This window comes from Malus domestica, chromosome 04 (assembly GCF_042453785.1).
Source record: "Malus domestica chromosome 04, GDT2T_hap1".
NCBI classification, from domain to species: Eukaryota; Viridiplantae; Streptophyta; class Magnoliopsida; order Rosales; family Rosaceae; genus Malus; species Malus domestica.
In genome coordinates this window covers 29,350,009-29,370,703 of record NC_091664.1, presented here as the reverse complement: position 1 = coordinate 29,370,703, position 20,695 = coordinate 29,350,009, and the positions used below count along the sequence as shown (strand labels likewise).

Here is a 20,695-nt window from a genome sequence, read left to right as displayed (position 1 = left end):
AACTATTTTGAAAGCAGTTTTGCATTTTATTGATATGTAGAAGTATATTTTTTTTTCTTTTTATAATTAAATATTTGGAAATTGTAAAATAAAAAAAAACGACTTTTTTAAACATTTGCAAAACTGATAGAAATTGTGAAAAATTTCTTCAATACTACGTAGAATTGAATGATACGAAAATAAATAATTGGATTAAAAATAAATAAATAAATGATTGAGATTGATAATAGAATATCTAAACAGATGACTGAGATTAAAAAAAATTTTAAAAAAACATAAATAAAAAAAGTCTAAACAGTTGTGAGGTATATTTTCGTGTCATTTTCAGAGTGTTGCAAATTTCTTATAATTCAAGTAAAAACGTGTTTGGTATAATGGGGGTATAAGACAGAGATAATCTTCATTATATATTATATACTTCTACTCTCTTCCATTCTCTTCTATTCCATTCTCTTCTATGCCTTATTTTATTTGTTTTTGCTTGTTTGCAAGTCATCACTGTCATTTGGTAGGGACGTATATATGAAGAAAATTTTAATTGGGACGGGAATATAAGTGGTACATCACGTGTTTTAATAGAAGTGGTGAGATTTTATTTTTTAAGTTATTAACTTTTTAGCACACATATCTCATCATTTGTATAGTAACACGTGTTGTACCACTCCGTGTACTGGTCACACTGAAAAATCTCTCAGTATGTATGTAGTTTGTATATACGTCGTTGTTATGTTGTATTGTATTGCCATGGAAATTAGGATTTCAAAACTGAAATTTCATTGTATAGCACTAATCAGAAAACGGAAAGAGAAAAAAGGTTCGGCAGATTAGAACATAAACCACACTTGGCAGTTGCCGTTTAACATTGGCTTGTTTGGAGCTCAAACCAAAACTTTCATGTGCATATCATCAATGTTGTTTCCTACCTTGAAACCCCTGCCAATCATTGTTCACATGCGAAAATGTCACAACAATAATTTTGTGATTGAAAACCACGAATGTTAGTCCACATTTTTATTGCGGAAAAGTGCGATTTTTGTGATTTCGCGAAATTTTTTCTGTAGGCATTAAGAAATATGTTAAAAACTATTTTGAAAGCAGTTTTGCATTTTATTGATATGTAGAAGTATTTTTTTTTCTTTTTATAATTAAATATTTAAGGGGGGAAATTGGAAAAAAAAAAAACGACAAAGAGATGGGTTATATGATAGTTTTTTAAACATTTGCAAAACTGATAGAAATTGTGAAAAATTTCTTCAATACCATGTAGAATTGAATGGTACGAAAATAAATAATTGGATTAAAAAAAAGATCTAAATAAATGATTAAGATTGATCATTGATAATAGAATATCTAAACATGATTGAGATTAATTTTTTTTTTTTAAATATAAATAAAAAAAGTCAAAACAGTTGTGAGGTATATTTTCGTGTCATTTTATAGAGTGTTGCAAATTTCTTATAATTCAAGTAAAAACGTGTTTGGTCTGATAGGGTAAAAGACAGAGATAATCTAGTTTCCAAAAAAAGAAAAAGAAAAAAGACAGAGATAATCTTCATTATATATTATATACTTCTTCTCTCTTCCATTCTCTTCCCTTCTCTTCTATTCCTTATTTTGTTTGTTTCTCCTTGTTTGCAAGTCATCACTGTCATTTGGTAGCTACGTATATATGGAGAAATTTCTAATTGTAACGGAAACATAAGTGGTACACCACATATTTTAATAGAAATGATGGAAAATTTTATTTTTTAAGTTATTAACTTTTTAGCACACATATCTCATCATTTGTATAGTAACACATAGTATACTATTCTATGTACCGATCACACTGAAAAATATAGTTTGTATATTGTGTAAAATTCCACCGTTAGACCTAACACAATGTCATGCCAACGACTCTTTGACAAAGGTGGCACGCGTTCGTTAGTTCGGGCCGTTAGCCCTAACCCTAAACCCTAAGCTTGCACCATCCAGTCGGTCGTCCTTCACCATTGTGATAAAGTTACACTAATTCCTAGCCCTCGTTTCAGAAATTATATTATGCTCTTGTGTGTGACATATAACGAATGAATAAAGTGTTGAATGTGCAACTAATGATACAATAATTTAAGAATTATGACCAAAATTCTATATATATTATACTAAACACCAGTGTATACTGAAAAATCTATGTTATTCAATCTCTCAACAGGAAAATTGAAAAGTTTGAATGGGAATCATATCATCATTTGACATATGAACGTACAACTTAGTTGTGTATGTTATATTGTAATTTACAATAGTACATATTAAAAAATCTCCGTTCTTCGATCTCAACAGGAAAATACAGAAGTATGAATGGGAATCGTGTCATTTGATATATGAACCTGCAGTTTTAGTTGGTAGGTGGGAAGAATGGCAGGTGAAAGGTGTTGGATGAAAAGAATGGGAATTTGTGTCATTTGATATATGAACGTGCAGTTTTAGTTGTGAATGGTAGGTGGGAAGAATGGCAGGTGAAAAGTGTTGGAAGAAAAAAGAATTAAGTACAAAGTTTAAAACTGGATATATATACAGTTAAGCGGTTGCTTCTGGTTTAGTCTAGTTAATTCTATCTTCCTATAAACCCAGGTATCATCAACCTTTAAAACTTGTACAAGTTGTTCCCTGCACTGCACTGCCATTCCCTAAACCTTATTCTCTGCAGGCTTCGTTTTGTTGAAGGTGGTGGTCGTACGTATAGGCTAAGAGTGAGTACGTAGCTTAGCTACCAATGGGACCCGGGGGACCTCCACCTCCTCCAGGACCTCCCGGACCTCCCGGACCGCCAGGTTTCGGCGGCCCTCCTGGTCCGCCTCCTATCTGCTGTGGCCTTTGTGATTGTATTGGTTCATGGTACGTATATATGTATGTAAATCTACATCTTTTGATTTGTTTTTGTTACCAATTTGTAAATTTTGTGATATTATTTTTGTACGTAAATCTACATCTTAACTCGTTTCTCTCCCTCTCACTCAAGCCATGCGCATGCCATATACGAAAATGTGAAATAAAATGTTCTAAAATGTTGAAGAAATGACCATTTTGTTTATGGGAGTTTTGCAGTTTGAGTTTTCTGTGCTGCTGCTGGTTATTGCAAGACTGCTTTGGTGGGCCACCAGGGCCTCCTGGACCGCCGCCACCTCCATGAGATCATCAAGCAGGCTTGAGTTTCCAGAAATCAGTTGTATCGCATATATTTGTAGCAATTTATGTACAATAAATTTGGATTAGAAAGAGACTTGTAATTACGAGTCCTGTTGTGCTAAACTCCATAGTCCATATAAGTTGTGATCATTCATTGTTCGGTTTAATTTAATGTTGGAGGATTAAATGACCACGTACCATTTGATTGAGATCGAATGGTAAGTGACCACCATTTCTTTGGATCCTCGGGTCTAGAATAAGTCTGTAATTCCAGTCATCACTGAATTATAATTATCTATTTATTTTTGTTTCATTTTAGCAAGAAATCAAATCGAATATAAAATTTAAACTATCGAATCAAAATACTCGATCCATCTAAACAGTTGTGAGTTATATTTTCGTGTCATTTTCACAGTGCTGTAAAGGTCTTACAATTCAAGAAAAACGTTTTGGTATAAATGGGGTAAAAGCCAGAGAAATTAATCTCAATTCTTCTCTACTCTTCTAAATCTTATTTTATTTCTTTCTCCTTGTTTGCGAGTCATTACTGTCATTTGGTACCGACATATGTTGTTTGTGTAACATTACACCGTTATACGTAAAACAGTGTCCTGCCAACGACTCTTTATAAAAAGTTGCATGCGGGGCCACCAATACATATGAGTCTTATCTTTGTTAGAAATGTGATTTGGACCACCAATACATATAAGTTTTATCTTTGTTAGAAATGTGATACGTATGAAAAATGTGATAAAAGTAGCTTTTTGAAAATCCTAAACATGCACTGCGCACGCTGGTGGTCCTTCACCATTGTGATAAAGTTACACTAATTCATATCCCTCGTCCAAACTTTTACTATGCTTTTCACCATTGTGATAAAGTTACACTAATTCATATCCCTCGTCCAAACTTTTACTATGCTTTCGTGTATGGTATACAACAAATGAATAAAGCGTTTGATGGGATGGGACCAATGATACAATAATTAATTCAAGGGTTAACAATCAAAATTTTATGTATAATATTATACACCAGTGCATACTGAAAAATCTCAGTTGTTCAATCTCAACAAGAAAATGCAAAAGTTTGAATGGAAATCATATCATGAATTGATATATATATATATATATATTCAAGAGTTAACAACCAAAATTCTATGTATAATATTATATACCAGTGCATATTGAAAAATCTCAGTTGTTCAATCTCAACAAAAAAATGCAAAAGTTTGAATGGAAATCATATCATGAATTGATATATATATATATATATATATATATATATATATATATATATATATATATATATATATATATATATATATTTACAAACGTACACTTTTAATTGTATATACTATACTATACACTAGACCTGGCATTCGTGTCGTATTTTTCGTGTTTGTGTCGTTCTCGTGTCATACCCGATATCTTAACGGGTCGTGTCGTGTAACACCTGTTAAAATAAACGGATAAAATGATCCTACCCGAATTGACCCGATAATATTAACAGGTAATATGACCCGACATGTTACCCATTAAGGAAAATATATTTTAAACCAATAAATAATCAAATGAAAAACATAATACTAAATAAGTATATACATACCATATTGTCACATCCAAAAAATAAAAACGTATTTGAGTAAAGTCTTTAATAGTTTTTAAATTAATGTAGAATTGTAAAAAATATATATATAAACACTCGTAATGACAAGCTTTATAACTTTCACGACGAGCTTAACTTCGAAATTCGCCACTATAATCATATAAATCATACATCAAAATTTAACCGTTGATTGTTGTTTACATTTACGCTTCATTGTTCTCATCAAATTTTTTTTTTCTTTTCAGATTTTATTTTTTGAAAACATGATCTATTAGAGGATGCAAGAAGATGAATGGTTTGGATCATTGATATTATATTCAAAGTTTTATGGTTAGTGAAAATATTGCTTGATGTTTATAAAGTTTCTACAAACTATATGACATCGACTCACATTTCATTTAATCATAAATATCGAAATTTGATATCAAGGATCTGAACTGTTCATCTTCTTACATCCGCCAGATGATGATGTTTTCAAAAAAGAAAATTTTTAAAATGAAATTTAGTAAGAAGACTAAAACGTAAATGACAATCGACGTTTAAATATAAAATTAAGGTTTATGGATTATAGTGTTGGATTTCGAAGCTGACCCCTTCATGAAAGTTGTAAGGCTTATCACTATGAGTGATTGTATTTTTTTTTTTTTTACAATTATTACAGTTCTACAATAATTAATTTTGCCCTCAAATAAAAAATATTATTCATGAGGGTTTGGAGGATTTTAAAAATCTAAACGATAATGTAAGTGTAACCATTATCTACTCGTAAAGGAATACTAATGAATGACGAGTGTTTATATATTCTTTCATATTTTTCATACTTGTATGTATGTCTTCTTAGTTCTTGCCTATACAAATACTATACTAGTTTATTTTAATTTTGGACAACAATATGTTAAGTAAAATTTATCCTAGTAATGATAATAAGAAACTCTCATAATAAAAATAAATAATGATTAAAACTTTTTTTTTAACTTATATAGAATAATAATACAAAATTATATATTTAATATATAATATATTGTATACATTAATATGGCTATTGTACTTTTGTTTGGACCTAATTTTACAATATCGGCCCGGGCAATCAAGACCATTAAATAAGTGGTTTCTAAACTGTTGGATTTCATATTTTTCTAGATATTACTATTGAATTTTCGAAGTAATTATCTTATGAAATTGTTTGGACCTAAATTTACATCATCGGCTCGTGCGATCGAGGCCGTTGAATGAGCATAACTCCCAGTCATCGGATGAAAAATGAAGATAATTTTGTTATTATTGAAAGAAGATGCAAAGCATATTTCCGAGCGAGCAGTACAATTCAAATGGACTTAGGACTCATATTATCAGATTAAGCAGCATGGTGCATTAGGATGAGGTTTGAATAGTCAGGATGCATGGTTTTAGGATAAAGTTGAAGTCAAGATAATGATGCAAATTGGAGCAGATAATGGTGCATGGGAATTTGGATGACAGTGATCCACGACATTTAAATATTATAACCAATCTGTGGGTTAGATTGGTGTTCTGCAAAGATGAAAGGAGCACGGCATTGACCCAAGGCATCTTGACTTTGAGGGATATTATCAAGAAGGTTCTTTATTACAATATCCTAACGCTGAGAGTTAGAATGAAACTGGAATACTGGCTGAGCATTACAAAATCTATAAATAGAGGCAGCGGCAACTATCAGAGAGAACCTTCAACTCAACACACAAACTGTCTTGCGCAAACCCTCTCAACAATCTTGAGATTTTTATTTTTCCTTTTTCGCCAACACATCTTCAGTTTGGATAAACAGCACTATGAAGGCAACCAGCGAACATCTTCAGTTTGGATAAATAGCATTGTTGCCGTAGAATCAGCCGACCGTGAGGCACCTTCAGTTTGGATAAATAGCACTGCAACAGGGCCGATTGGTTATCTATCCAAGTTTCAGTCGAGAAGGATTCTCGAATCCTCATTGGCAGATGTCATCTCATTAGCCTACTCGGCAAAGTGAGGTGTTACAAGTTACTACATTTGGCACATTGAAAGCTGAATTTGATATTGAACTTAGCAAAATTAGCAACCTTGTCTTCAGGTTCTAGAACCTGAAGGCCGAGACGTATACCTTCCTCGGCCGCAGTCACGAGATTCAGAAGTTAGCAACGCACCCAACGCAACATCAACATATTTTACTCCTCAGCCGAGCTAGGTCGACGAATTGGCATGCCCGCATACAACCAAAGGACGTAGTTAGCTTACTAATTACTCGGTCTGCGTGCTACTAGGCTTAATAGTTTTTAGGGTCAACAATTTTATAATAAACCTTTTAGTAATTAAACTTTAAAATTATCAAAATAATTTTTTTCTTAATAGGTCGAAACGGATTACCCACGTGTATACATGTTAAGAACCCGTTATTAAAGGGTTCATAACGGATCACCCGATAATGACCCGATTAGTTATCGTGTTGATCTTAAACTTGTTATTTTCGTATCGTGTTAGAAACTGCCGGATCTACTATACACTGGTAAATACCAAAAAAAATCCGATCTCAATAGGAAAATACAAAAGTATGAATGGAAATCGTGTCATTTGATACATGAACCTGCAGTTTTAGTTGTGAATGGTAGGTGGGAAGAATGGCAGGAGAAAAATGTTGGATGAAAAAAGAAAAAGTTTAAAACTGGACTGGAGGATATGGTCAAACGCAATATATACAGTAGTTGCTTCTCGTATAGTCTAGTTAATTCTATCTTCCTATAAACCCTAGCTATCATCAACCTTAAGAACTTGTACAAGTTGTTCCCTGCACTGCACTGCCATGCATAAAACCTTATTCTCTGCAGGCTTCGTTTTGTTGAAGAAGGTGGTCGTACGTATAGGCCTAGTGAGTACGTAGCTTAGCTACCAATGAGACCTGGTGGAGGTCCCGGAGGACCTCCTGGACCGCCTCCCGGACCGCCTGGTTTCGGAGGACCTCCCGGACCGCCTGGTCCGCATCCTCTCTTCGGTGGCTTTTGTGATTTCATTGGTGCATGGTACGTATATATGTATGTAAATCTACATCTTAACTCGTCTCATTCCCTCTCTCTAAATGACCATTTTGTTTATGGGAGTTTGGCAGTGTGAGTTTTCTGTGTTGCTGCTGGTTATTGCAAGACTGCTTTGGTGGGCCACCACTAGGGCCTCCAGCACCCTTTGGGCCACCTGCACCAGGGCCTCCCGCACCCTTTGGCCCACCTGCACCAGGGCCTCCCGCACCCTTTGGCCCACCTGCACCAGGGCCTCCTGCTCCCTTTGGCCCACCTGGCCCCCCCGGTCCAGCTGGCCCGCCTGGACCACCACCTCCATGAGATCATCAAGCAGGCTTGAGTTTCCAGAAATCTGTTGTGTTGCATACGCAGCATATACAGTAGTAGCAGGAACGTGTACAATATCTTTGAATTAGAAATAGAGTTGTAATTCCGACTAAATTCCGAGTCCAAATAATTGATGATCATTTACTGTTTGAGTTTAATTTAATATTGAAGAAGAAAGTACAGTAAAAAAAATTAAATGATCAGCTACCGTTAAATTGAGATCGAACCATAGGCGACCACCTTTTTTCTGGGGTCAAGAAGAACAAGTCTGTGTAATTCCAGTCATTACTGAGTTGTAATCCTGAGACAGTACTGAGTTTTAAATTTATTTAAATTTATAATTTGCTATTTACTTTTGTTTCATTTTTGCATGAAATAAACTCGTACATATAAAATGTGTAAGTGTTTGAAAACGTAGCACTAAGACTCAAACGTGACAAAGAAAATATATCAAACGATAATCTTAATACATAAGAAATGAAAGCCACATAGAGAATACGAAAAAACGTCAAAGTCTAATGAATAATATGAATATATCAAACCTCAGCTCCCTAGGATACTTATAATACCATTTACACCAGAGTTTTGAGGAATACAAATATGAAACGAGGTATGAAAATAACAAAATATCATAAAATTTTCAAGTGCTAATAAAACATAGTAATCGAAAGAATTTGACCAAAAAAGCCCATATTCACAACAACGCAATAGGTTGAACTCACGACACCATTCTCTTCAAAACAACGAGTCATGCGCCCAAATTGGACATCGGAGCTCAAATTTGCATGCTTAGATTTTGCTACTAGATTTTTGCCTTTCATGTTTGATTTTCGATCCACTCCGTCATCAAATTTACATCACACTTATCCAACCACGATTGTTTGTTTTGTTTCCTTATTTTCACGTCAGATTCACCATGTTTCTTCCCTTTTGAATTAAGCATATTTTTCAACCTGAAAAGAAGGAAAGCCTTATCCAAACAGATGTTAATCATGTTATATTACATATTTTAAACTACTATTTGAACGCTAGGAATTAAAATGATTCGATCTCGATCCTTATAGATCCACAAAAGCAGCAAAACAGTGTAAATCCTAGAGAATGCCATCAATGTAAAAGCATAAAGATGAGTTCTACATAACAGAACATATAGACATTATGACAGCAGAATAATATTCAATCCACCTCAAACAGTGAAATATAGGGGCGTGATATCCACACAACTCATTTTACTTCTCACATATTTTTTTAATTTTCGACCGTCGGATCGGATGAATGGAAGAAGATCAACGGACATAAATTAACAAAGAGTATGTAAGAAGTAATTTGGGATGTATGGATAGCACACCCCTAAAATATAATGCATACGCTATGTACATAGATTAATACTATTTATTAAGTCTAAATCGCGTACCCTATTGATCTTTTGTTTTCTTTCAAATATGTGTCATGCTTAATTAACGACGGTGTGCGTATCGTAACACCACCAACTGAAAAAACTTACCAACTAGCTTTTTACCTAGTGTTACTTTTTCTTAAAAACTACAACAACAACAACAACAACAACAACAAAGCCTTTTCCCACTAAGTGGGGTCGGCTATATGAATCCTAGAACGCCATTGCGCTCGGTTTTGTGTCATGTCCTCCGTTAGATCCAAGTACTCTAAGTCTTTTCTTAGAGTCTCTTCCAAAGTTTTCCTAGGTCTTCCTCTACCCCTTCGGCCCTGAACCTCTGTCCCGTAGTCACATCTTCGAACCGGAGCGTCAGTCGGCCTTCTTTGCACATGTCCAAATCACCGGAGCCGATTTTCTCTCATCTTTCCTACAATTTCGGCTACTCCTACTTTACCTCGGATATCCTCATTCCCAATCTTATCCTTTCTCGTGTGCCCACACATCCCACGAAGCATCCTCATCTCCGCTACACCCATTTTGTGTACGTGTTGATGCTTCACCACCCAACATTCTGTGCCATACAACATCGCTGGCCTTATTGCCGTCCTATAAAATTTTCCCTTGAGCTTCAGTGGCCTACGACGGTCACACAACACGCCGGATGCACTCTTTCCATCCAGCTCGTATTCTATGGTTGAGATCTCCATCTAATTCTTTGTTCTCTTGCAAGATAGATCCTAGGTAGCGAAAACGGTCGCTTTTTGTGATCTTCGCTAGATTGCTCCGATCATTAGTGTGGATAAGTATATAAATGGATAGAGATAGGAAAGCAAACACAAGATGTACGTGGTTCACCCAGATTGGCTACGTCCACGGAATAGAAGAGTTCTCATTAATTGTGAAGGGTTTACACAAGTACATAGGTTCAAGCTCTCCTTTAGTGAGTACAAGTGAATGATTTAGTACAAATGACATTAGGAAATATTGTGGGAGAATGATCTCGTAATCATGAAACTTCTAAGTATCGGAGTGTGGTGTCGTCTTGACTTGCCTTATCCGTCTCATAGGTAGATGTGGCATCTTCTCTGGAAGTACTCTTCCTCCATCCAGGGGTGGTATCTTTAACTGGTGGAGATGCACAAGGTAATGTATCAATTTCACTTGAAGCTTACTTGTAGTTTCAGGCTTGGTCAAGCGCGATACAAACCATGTAGTAGGAGTCCCCCAAGTCGCCGAGCTAGGGGGTCTGCTGAAAGAGGTGACACACAAGGTAAGCAATCAGAGCTCCGACTGATTGTTCACCTTCTCCCCATCTTGCAGCAGCATGAAGGATAAAGAGAAGAAAAATGAGAAGAGATGATATGAGATACTTTTGCTTTTGAAGAAGTAACTTTCCACAGGCTTATTCTTGAACTGAGCTGGAGGGTTTTCTGGTTTCCTCCAGAGTATAAGGCCGACTGAAGAATTTGAGGGTCAAAACAAGTCCATCAAATCTAGAGTACGTTCCACCCTGCTGATATGGGATACTTTTGCTTTTGACAGAGTAATGGATGTATCGGCACGTGTGCTGTTACGCTTGTCTCCACATGCTTCCTTGTATCCTTCGCACTTGCCCTATCTGTTCCTCAAGCAGATGCGGAATCTTCCCTGGAAACATAAGATGTTGAAGATGAGTACTCGAGAGCAATGCCAGGTAAGTAATCAGGTAAGGGGTTCCAGGCAGTCAGTTCCTGGCTGGAAGCTTGATTCCAAGTGCTGACTGATTGCTCTCTTTCTCCTTGTCTTGCAGGTAAAAACAAGGCCAAAAGAAAAGACAGGGAAAAAGCATGATATGGGATACTCTTGCTTTTAACCCTGATGATATGAGATATTCTTGCTCTAGTATAGCTTGTTTGCAGAGGTATTATCGGGGGGAAAGAAAGCTGAATATTTCGAAAGGCTTCGTTGGGAGTGCCCTCTCAGATATGATGAAGGGTTGAGCATTTTTGCAGGTCTGCCTGTCCGTTGGGGATGGAGGTCGACATATATAGGAGTCTCCCTAACAACAAGTAGTAATGTTATTCCTTTACCCTGCTTGGTCATAGCACGGTAGTGGGAGCTGCCAGTTTCACATGTTTTAACTCTGTCAGAGCACTTTGAAAAAGTGGTCTGTGGTATCTGGCTCTCGAGATTCGGAGAACGATGCCTCTTCGATTTTTGAGAAAGCAATCATGCTGGGGGTCTGACTCTCGAGATTCGGAGAGCAGTGTCTCTTCGATTTTTTAGGAAGTAATCATGTTGGGAGTCTGGCTCTCGAGATTCGGGGGGCGGTGCCTCTTCGATTTTGGAGCAAGCAATCTTGTTGGGAGTGTTGTCTCGAATGTGAGTAAAGGTTGGGCATGTTTGCTAGTCTACCTTGCCACGAAGCACAAAGGTTGACACACAGGGACTTTCCAATTATCCAGCAATGGTACTGTTCCTTTACCCTCTCTTCGATTTTGAGAAAGTAGTCATGTTGGGAGTCTGGCTCTCGAGATTCGGAGGACGGTGCCTCTTCGATTTTGGAGCAAGCAATCTTGTTGGGAGTGTTTTCTCGAATGTGAGTAAAGGTTGGGCATGTTTGCTAGTCTACCTTGCCACGAAGCACAGAGGTTGACACACAGGGACTTTTCAATTATCCAGCAGTGGTACTGTTCCTTTACCCTTGTGGGTAATAATATGGTAGCTAGACCTTCAAAATTTATGTGTCTAAACTTTGTTAGTGTTGTTTCTTTGCTATTCTTTTACCTTTCTTGGTCAGAGCAATGTAGTGGGAGCTGCAAGCTTCACGTGCTCAACTTTGGCAGAGAACTTTGGCAAAGTTATCTGTGGTACCCATGAGCTATTGTTGCGTGTGGGAAGTGGGTGATTGAACAGTAAGATTCATGTGCTTTCTACTTCACCAGAAGTCTTTGACAGAATGCCCATAATTTCTGCAAAGCTGAGTGTGCGTGTGACAGGTGCTGACAAGGCTAGAAAAGTAGGTGCCTCTTCGATTTCTGAGATCGGCCCTCGTGGTCTCTGAGCAGCCCAGCTTTTGAGAAAGCGAGCGCCTCTTCGATTGATTCGGAGAACGATGCCTCATCGATTTTTGAGAAAGTAATCATGCTGGGGGTCTGGCTCTCGAGATTCGAGGAGCAGTGTCTCTTCGATTTTTGAGAAAGTAATCATGTTGGGAGTCTGGCTCTCGAGATTCGGAAGGCGGTGCCTCTTCGATTTTGGAGCAAGCAATCTTGTTGGGAGTGTTAAAATTGCTATTCTTTTACCCTTCTTGGTCAGAGCGATGTAGTGGGAGCTGCAAGCTTCACGTGCTCAACTTTGGCAGAGAACTTTGGCAAAGTTATCTGTGGTACCCATGAGCTATTGTTGCGTGTGGGAAGTGGGTGATTGAACAGTAAGATTCATGTGTTTTCTACTTCCCCAGAAGTCTTTGACAGAATGCCCATAATTTCCGCAAAGCTGAGTGTGCGTGTGACAGGTGCTGACAAGGCTGAAAAAGTAGGTGCCTCTTCGATTTCTGAGATCGGCCCTCGTGGTCTCTGGGGAGCCCAGCTTTTGAGAAAGCGAGCGCCTCTTCGATTTCTGAGATCGGCCTTCGTGGTCTTTGAGCAGCCCAACTTTTGAGAAAGCAAACGCCTCTTCGATTTCTGAGATCAACCCTCGTGATCTCTAAGCAGCCCAGCTTTTGAGAAAGCAAACGCCTCTTCGATTTCTGAGCAGGCGCCTCTTCGATTTCTGAAGCTCCGTCGAGTGCAGATTTTTATAGGGGCTGGCATTAAGTTCCAAAGCACACTTGAATCTCCACCAGTAGAAGCTTCATTCTTGCACTTCTAAGATCTTGATTTGTCCGACCTCTTCTCTCTTCAACACCTTTGAAAATGTCTGGCCCCTCCGACCGTCGTTTTGACTTGAACCTTGTTGAAGAGGCAGCCCCGCCTTCTCCAGACAACATATGGCGCCCATCCTTCGTCTCCCCTACTGGTCCTCTTACCGTTGGGGATTCCATGATGAAGAATGATATGACCGCTGCGGTGGTGGCCAGGAACCTTCTCACTCCCAAAGATAACAGACTATTTTCCAAACGGTCTGATGAGTTAGCTGTTAAGGATTCGCTGGCTCTCAGTGTTCAGTGTGCAGGTTCTGTGTCTAATATGGCCCAACGCCTATTTGCTCGAACCCGCCAAGTTGAATCATTGGCGGCTGAAGTGATGAGTCTCAAACAGGAGATTAGGGGGCTCAAGCATGAGAATAAACAGTTGCACCGGCTCGCACATGACTATGCTACAAACATGAAGAGGAAGCTTGACCAGATGAAGGAAACTGATGGTCAGGTTTTACTTGATCATCAGAGATTTGTGGGTTTGTTCCAAAGGCATTTATTGCCTTCGTCTTCTGGGGCTGTACCGCGTAATGAAGCTCCAAATGATCAACCTCTGATGCCTCCTCCTTCTAGGGTTCTGTCCAGTACTGAGGCTCCAAATGATCCCCCTCCGGTGCCTTCTCTTTCTGGGGCTCTACCGACTGCTGAGACTTCTCCTAAGCAACCTTTGTGAAGGCTCCCTCTTGTGTGTTTATTTTGACTCATGTATATGTAGATATTTGTAGCTTATCGGGGATATCAATAAATAAGCTTTCCTTCATTTCAACGTATTGTGTTAAATACACCAAAGCCTTCTTCGCTAAGTTCTTTGAATTTTCTTTTGTTGAAGCTTGTAAGTTGAAGCTTTCTGAGTGGAGCATGTAGGTTGGGGTAGTGTTCCCTTAATTTCCCGAGTGAGGAAAACTTCTCGGTTGGAGACTTGGAAAATCCAAGTCACTGAGTGGGATCGGCTATATGAATCTTAGAACGCCATTGTGCTCGATCCTGTGTCATGTCCTTCGTTAGATCCAAGTACTCTAAGTCTTTTCTTAGAGTCTCTTCCAAAGTTTTCCTAGGTCTTCCTCTACCCCTTCGGCCCTGAACCTAACTACAACAATATATAAAAATAAAAATAAAAAGTTTTTGTCACAAATGGTTCCTGAAATTGACTCATCTCATCAAAGTAGTCTCTGAAATTGAAAATCAATCAATGTAATTCCTGAAAATGAGTGTCGCAAATCAATGTGATCATTTCTTCACAATTCTGTTAAAAATTATGTTAAGTGCCGACGTGGCACTTAAATGGGTCTCACAAATTTAATAAAATATTATTTTGTTAATTAAAAATATTTAAATATAAAAAATATATATTTAAATAATAATAAAAAAAGAAGATAATTGAACACTGTTCATCATCTTCTTCCCGTGAGGATAAATTTTTTTAAAGTTTTTATGTTTTAAATTCTTGACATTTCTTGTTGTTAATTTCTTGAAATTTCCTTGTTTTTAGCTTGATTTAGTGTTTTTCATCTGGGTTCTTAACATTTTATGAGATTATTGGTTCCGTTCCGGCAGATTTTTGAGTTAGATTTTTTGTGAAGAAAATGGGTTAGATTTCTAGGTTCTTGAAAATTTCCTGAGATTCTTGAACTTTGTCCATGAGATTGTTCCGGTCCCCGTTTCTATGATGACGAAACCGACTAGGAGGCCGTCGAAGGTTCGCCACACGAAGGTGGAGGAACAGGGTGGGAAAATCCAATGGCCACCATGTGTGCGCCAAAGATCTTTCAACTGACCCGGGAACCCGACCACAGTTCTGACGGAGGCACTCTACCCAGAGAGTGGGAATGGGGGTGTAGGGTGGGGGCTGTAGTGGGAGGTTGGGAGGGGAAGAAGATGATGAACAGTGTTCAATCATCTCCTTATTCTTATTTTTTATGTTTCAAGTTTTTAATTATAAAAACTAAAAATTGTTTTTTAATATTTAAATCTTTTTATTTCATAAAATAATATTTTAATAAATTTGTGAGACCCATTTAAATGTCATGTCAGCACTTAACATAATTTTTAACCGAAATATGACGAAATGACCACATTAATTTGCCACACTCATTTTCAGAGACTACATTGATTAATTTTCAATTTCAAGGACCACCTTGATAGGATGGGTCAATTTCAATAATCATTTGTGATAAAAACTACCACAATATATAAAAAAAACTTACCAACTAGCTTTTTTCCTAGTGTTACTTTTTCTCAAAAACTACAATAATATAAAAAAAATAAATGGTCTGTCCACGTACAAGACATCTGTGTTAAGAGCACTTGCAGCGTGTGCTTTCCCCCGAGGGACAGGCCCGCGAACAGTGGTAGAGAGCCCGAGCAACCAAGCCTAACTTGTGCTGGCGATGGAGCCCGAGGGAGAGGCCCAGCAAGCGTTGCCAGCCCGAAGGCAACTTGACGTGGGCTGACGTCAGCCACAATATTTAATTAATAAAAATATAAAATATTAATAAAAAAAGTAAAATTAAAAAAATTAAAAAAAATTGTAAAACCCAGGCTTCGAACCCAATGGCTCTCGCTGGAGTTTGTCGCCGAGGTTGATGAACACCCACAGACAAATGGCAGAGATCTAGTCCTTCCTCCGCCGCAGCTGCCGCCGCACTCCACACCGCCTTCGCCCCCACGCACTCGCGATCTTCCTCCTTCCATTGGCGCGCCAAGATCGCACGATTTGGGATTTGTTTTTGGGGGAAAGAGGAGAGAGAGAGAGAGTTTGGTTAGGGAGCGGGGATGATCGGGACCATTGATGGAGGCTGAGGTGGGTGCGATGAGGCGAGGAGGGTTTGGGTGCGTTGGGGGGAGGGGGAGGGGGACACGGGTTAAAAGTCTGGGTGCTGGTTGAAAAAGAAAGCTGTTGAGTTTGAAAAAGAAAGAAAAAAAAAACACAGCTTGGTGAGTTGGCACCATGTGAAAAGAAGAAGAAAAATAATAATAATAAAAAAAATTTTGGAATGGTGCATCGGCACCATGTGAAAATAACAAAAATTTTGCACCATGTGAAAAGAAAAAATTAAAAATAATAAAAATAAAATTTTTAATAGAAAGTGATACAAAGAAACCGATTAAAAATCTTATCTGAAATTACAAATAAAATTATTTTGAATTATTTAAAAAATAATAATATTTTATTGTCTATTATTAGGGCTATTTAAGTGCAACGGTAGAGATACAAAAAAAAATTACTGTTTATTAGGTGGATTAAATAGCGAATAGCCTGAAGAGAGTTTCCCACTGTGGAAGTGCTCTAAGAAGTTGAAAAATATATACATAAACGAAAAAAAAAAAAAATTGTTGTGTGAACTTTTTGAATATTGAAATAGCTAGCTATGATGCCACGATAAACCTTCTGTTTATCTTGTCGGTCACAAAAGGGAAGGTTTGAATGTTAGGTTTATGCATGAACGTTAGGTTTGTTACTTCCCCGTGAAGTAGATGAAACAACAGGAACCACCAAATTAAAGAAGAAAGCGAGATAGAAAAGGATATTGAATGCCATACTTGGCCGCTAAGCTCTCTCTCTCTCTCTCTCTCTCTGTAAAAGTGTCACTTAATTAACAACAAACATCTAGATATACAAGAGTTTTATGTATATATAGCTGATCAACTTCAATAGCTACGTTGCAATTTCAGCAAGGAAGGAAGCTGAAGAAATATCCATAGGTCTTTTTTGATCAAGAGAGAGAGAGAGAGATCAGATCATCATCTCCATCAGAGAGGAATGCCACCACCATGGGGACCGCCGGGAGGAGGAGGTCCGGGAGGGTTTGGTTGCTTAGGTGACCTCTGCAGCGGTATATGCAGCTTTATCTCATCTTGGTGAGTTTAGCAAAATGCAGAAATTGTTCATTTACGACTACAGTATGTCTGACTGCTCAGGACCTAAGTATTATCCGTAATATAGCTGTTTATATTATTGTTTTTTAAGTTTTTTCTAACTAATATCATCTTGGCGTGTATTACTACTGCAGTGCTTATATCTTGTGCTGCTGCTGCTTGTTTGAGAGCTGCTGTGGACCAGTGTTCGGCGGCGGCCCTGGCGGACCAGGTGGCCCTGGCGGTGGCCCCCCTCGTTGGTGAACATTATCCACTCGCTACGTTCCAGGCTTGTCGATCAAGATGTTCTTGTAGCTTTTATCTGTAATTTTTCTCTGTTGAGTTTGAATAAATGTTATGTAATAAACAAGTGAGAGAGAGATGTTGCAAATGCTGTGTGTGTTGCAACTTGCTCCTCAGTACTCGGTATTCTCCCTTTGAATTGTAGTCAATTTTTGTGTTTAATTTCATCAATTTGCAAATTTCCTTCATGTTTCTTACACTTTTGGGCAGAGATAATTGCTCTTGTGCTGCTGCTGCAGCATCATTTCGACCTTCTATTAGGGTTGGTTTTGGTATTGTTGTGCTTTGGAAAAATTTGCTTGTGCTGTGCAGTGATAGTAAGTTCATTTTTGCTGCTTCATATTTTCAGCTTTTTTTTTACCTAAAACTGTGAAAATAAGTTTTTTTTAAATGTTTACCAAACATATTTTTAAGCTCAGTTTTTTTTTATGCTCACTTTTTATAAAAGCACCTTAGTATCAAATCAGTATTAACTATACTAAAACAAATAGATGAACACAAGATTTCCCATGAACAATGAAAGTTTTCACAATAGCAGATCCAATTTGGTTAATCTTTTGAGGTGATCTTAATTTGGTGACAATGTCGGGTCGAGATAAGTGGCTAGCGCCATATTTAACGTAATAACTAGACAACGCCTTAAATAATGTTCTTGCAACTTCATACTTGTACTTTTTTCCGATGAGTTTGTTTTTACGACTAAAGTTTGTATTAGAGTGGATTAAATTACATTAAAAACGACATAAATTTACCCTTAAGCACAATATTAATGAAGAGTCATTTGACATTTCTCACTGTTAGCTTAACAATATCATGTCTCTTAGTACTGATTTGGTACTGAAGTGCTTTTATGAAAACAACAACAACAACAAAGCCTTTTCCCACTAAGTGGGGTCGGCTATATGAATCCTAGAACGCCATTGCGCTCGGTTTTGTGTCATGTCCTCCATTAGATCCAAGTACTCTAAGTCTTTTCTTAGAGTCTCTTCCAAAGTTTTCCTAGGTCTTCATCTACCCCTTCGGCCCTGAACCTCTGTCCCGTAGTCACATCTTCGAACCGGAGCGTCAGTAGGCCTTCTTTGCACATGTCCAAATCACCGGAACTGATTTTCTCTCATCTTTCCTTCAATTTCGGCTACTCCTACTTTACCTCGGATATCCTCATTCTCAATCTTATCCTTTCTCATGTGCCCACACATCCCACGAAGCATCCTCATCTCCGCCACACCCATTTTGTGTACGTGTTGATGTTTCACCGCCCAACATTCTGTGCCATACAACATCGATGGCCTTATTGCCGTCCTATAAAATTTTCCCTTGAGCTTCAATGGTCTACGACGGTCACACAACACGCCGGATGCACTCTTACACTTCATCCATCCAGCTTGTATTCTATGGTTGAGATCTCTATCTAATTCTCCGTTCTCTTGCACGATAGATCCTAGGTAGCGAAAACGGTCGCTTTTTGTGATTTTCGCTAGATTGCTCCGGTCATTAGTGTGGATAAGTATATAAATGGATAAAGATAGGAAAACAAACACAAGATGTACGTGGTTCACCCAGATTGGCTACGTCCACGGAATAGAGGAGTTCTCATTAATTGTGAAGGGTTTACACAAGTACATAGGTTCAAGCTCTCCTTTAGTGAGTACAAGTGAATGATTTAGTACAAATGACATTAGGAAATATTGTGGGAGAATGATCTCGTAATCACGAAACTTCTAAGTATCGGAGTGTGGTATCGTCTTGACTTGCCTTATCTGTCTCATAGGTACATGTGGCATCTTCTCTGGAATTACTCTTCCTCCATCCAGGGGTATCTTTAACTGGTGGAGATGCACAAGGTAATGTATCAATTTCACTTGAAGCTTACTCGTAGTTTCAGGCTTGGTCAAGCGCGATACAAACCATGTAGTAGGAGTTCCCCAAGTTGCCGAGCTAGGGGATCTGCTGAAAGAGGTGACAGACAAGGTAAGCAATCAGAGCTCCGGCTGATTGTTCACATTCTCCCTATCTTGCAGGCAGCATGAAGGATAAAGAGAAGAAAATGAGAAGAGATGATATGTGATACTTTTGCTTTTGAAAAAGTAACTTTTCACAGGCTTATTCTTGAACTGTGCTGGAGGGTTTTCTGGTTTCCTCCAGAGTATAAGGTCGATTGAAGAATTTGAGGGTCAAAACAAGTCCATCAAATCTAGAGTACGTTCGACCCTACTGATATGGGATACTTTTACTTTGACAAAGTAATGGATGTATCGGCACGTGTGCTGTTACGCTTGTCTCTACATGCTTCCTTGTATCCTTCTCCCTTGCCCTATCTGTTCCTCAGGCAGATGCAGTATCTTCCCTGAAAGCATAAGATGTTGAAGATGAGTACTCGAGAGTAATGTCAGGTAAGTAATCAGGTAAGGGGTTCCAGGCAGTCAGTTCCTGGCTGGAAGCTTGATTCCAAGTGATGACTGATTGCTCTCTTTCTCCTTGTCTTGCAGGTAAGAACAATGCCAAAGGAAAAGACAGGGAAAAAGCATGATATGGGATACTCTTGCTTTTAACCCTGATGATATGAGATATTCTTGCTCTAGTATAGCTTGTTTGCAAAGGTATTATCGGGGGGAAAGAAAGCTGAATATTTCGAAATGCTTCGTTGGGAGTGCCCTCTCAGATATGAGGAAGGGTTGAGCATTTTTGCAGGTATGCCTGTCCGTTGGGGATGAAGGTCGACATATATAGGAGTCTCCTTAACAACAAGTAGTAATGATATTCCTTTACCCTACTTGGTCATAGCACGGTAGTGAGAGCTGCCAGCTTCACATGTTTTAACTCTGTCAGAGCACTTTGAAAAAAGTGATCTGTGGTATCTGGAAAGCTGATGTTGCGTGTGAATATTACAGACAGCTTTATCCAAGGAGATTCGGCTCTCGAGATTCGAAAAGCGGTGCCTCTTCGATTTGTGAGCAAGCAATCTTGTTGGGAGTGTTTTCTCGAATGTGAGTAAAGGTTGGGCATGTTTGCTAGTCTACCTTGCCACGAAGCACAGAGGTTGACACACAGGGACTTTCCAATTATCCAGCAATGGTACTGTTCTTTTACCCTCTCTTCGATTTTTGAGAAAGTAGTCATGTT

General features: G+C 38.2%; 1 protein-coding gene and 3 long non-coding RNA genes across 5 annotated transcripts; 3 read left to right on the top strand and 1 right to left on the bottom strand.

Annotated features, from left to right (window-relative positions):
- The first annotated feature begins 2,488 nt into the window (after positions 1–2,488).
- Positions 2,489–3,478, top strand: LOC103408645 (uncharacterized). 2 transcript variants are annotated; one of them, XR_011579721.1, is made up of 3 exons: positions 2,489–2,610; positions 2,687–2,874; positions 3,085–3,478. It is a non-coding gene; the product is annotated as an uncharacterized lncRNA (long non-coding RNA). The 2 variants fall into 2 exon arrangements; XR_524999.4 differs by lacking the exon at positions 2,489–2,610 and having other exon boundaries at positions 2,613–2,874.
- Positions 3,479–7,469: 3,991 nt separating this feature from the next.
- Positions 7,470–8,468, top strand: LOC103408644 (uncharacterized). Its single transcript, XM_008347478.4, has 2 exons — positions 7,470–7,799; positions 7,886–8,468. The coding sequence occupies exons 1-2, from the start codon at positions 7,672–7,674 to the stop codon at positions 8,112–8,114; spliced, it is 357 nt and encodes a 118-aa protein (XP_008345700.2). The 5' UTR covers positions 7,470–7,671; the 3' UTR covers positions 8,115–8,468.
- Positions 8,469–8,914: 446 nt separating this feature from the next.
- LOC139194931 (uncharacterized) lies at positions 8,915–15,831 on the bottom strand. The gene is made up of 2 exons (XR_011579720.1): positions 15,697–15,831; positions 8,915–9,073 (listed from the first exon to the last, which is right to left on the bottom strand). It is a non-coding gene; the product is annotated as an uncharacterized lncRNA (long non-coding RNA).
- Positions 15,832–16,745: 914 nt separating this feature from the next.
- On the top strand, positions 16,746–17,751 carry LOC114823359 (uncharacterized). The gene is made up of 2 exons (XR_003771450.2): positions 16,746–17,272; positions 17,425–17,751. It is a non-coding gene; the product is annotated as an uncharacterized lncRNA (long non-coding RNA).
- The last annotated feature ends 2,944 nt before the right edge of the window (positions 17,752–20,695 follow it).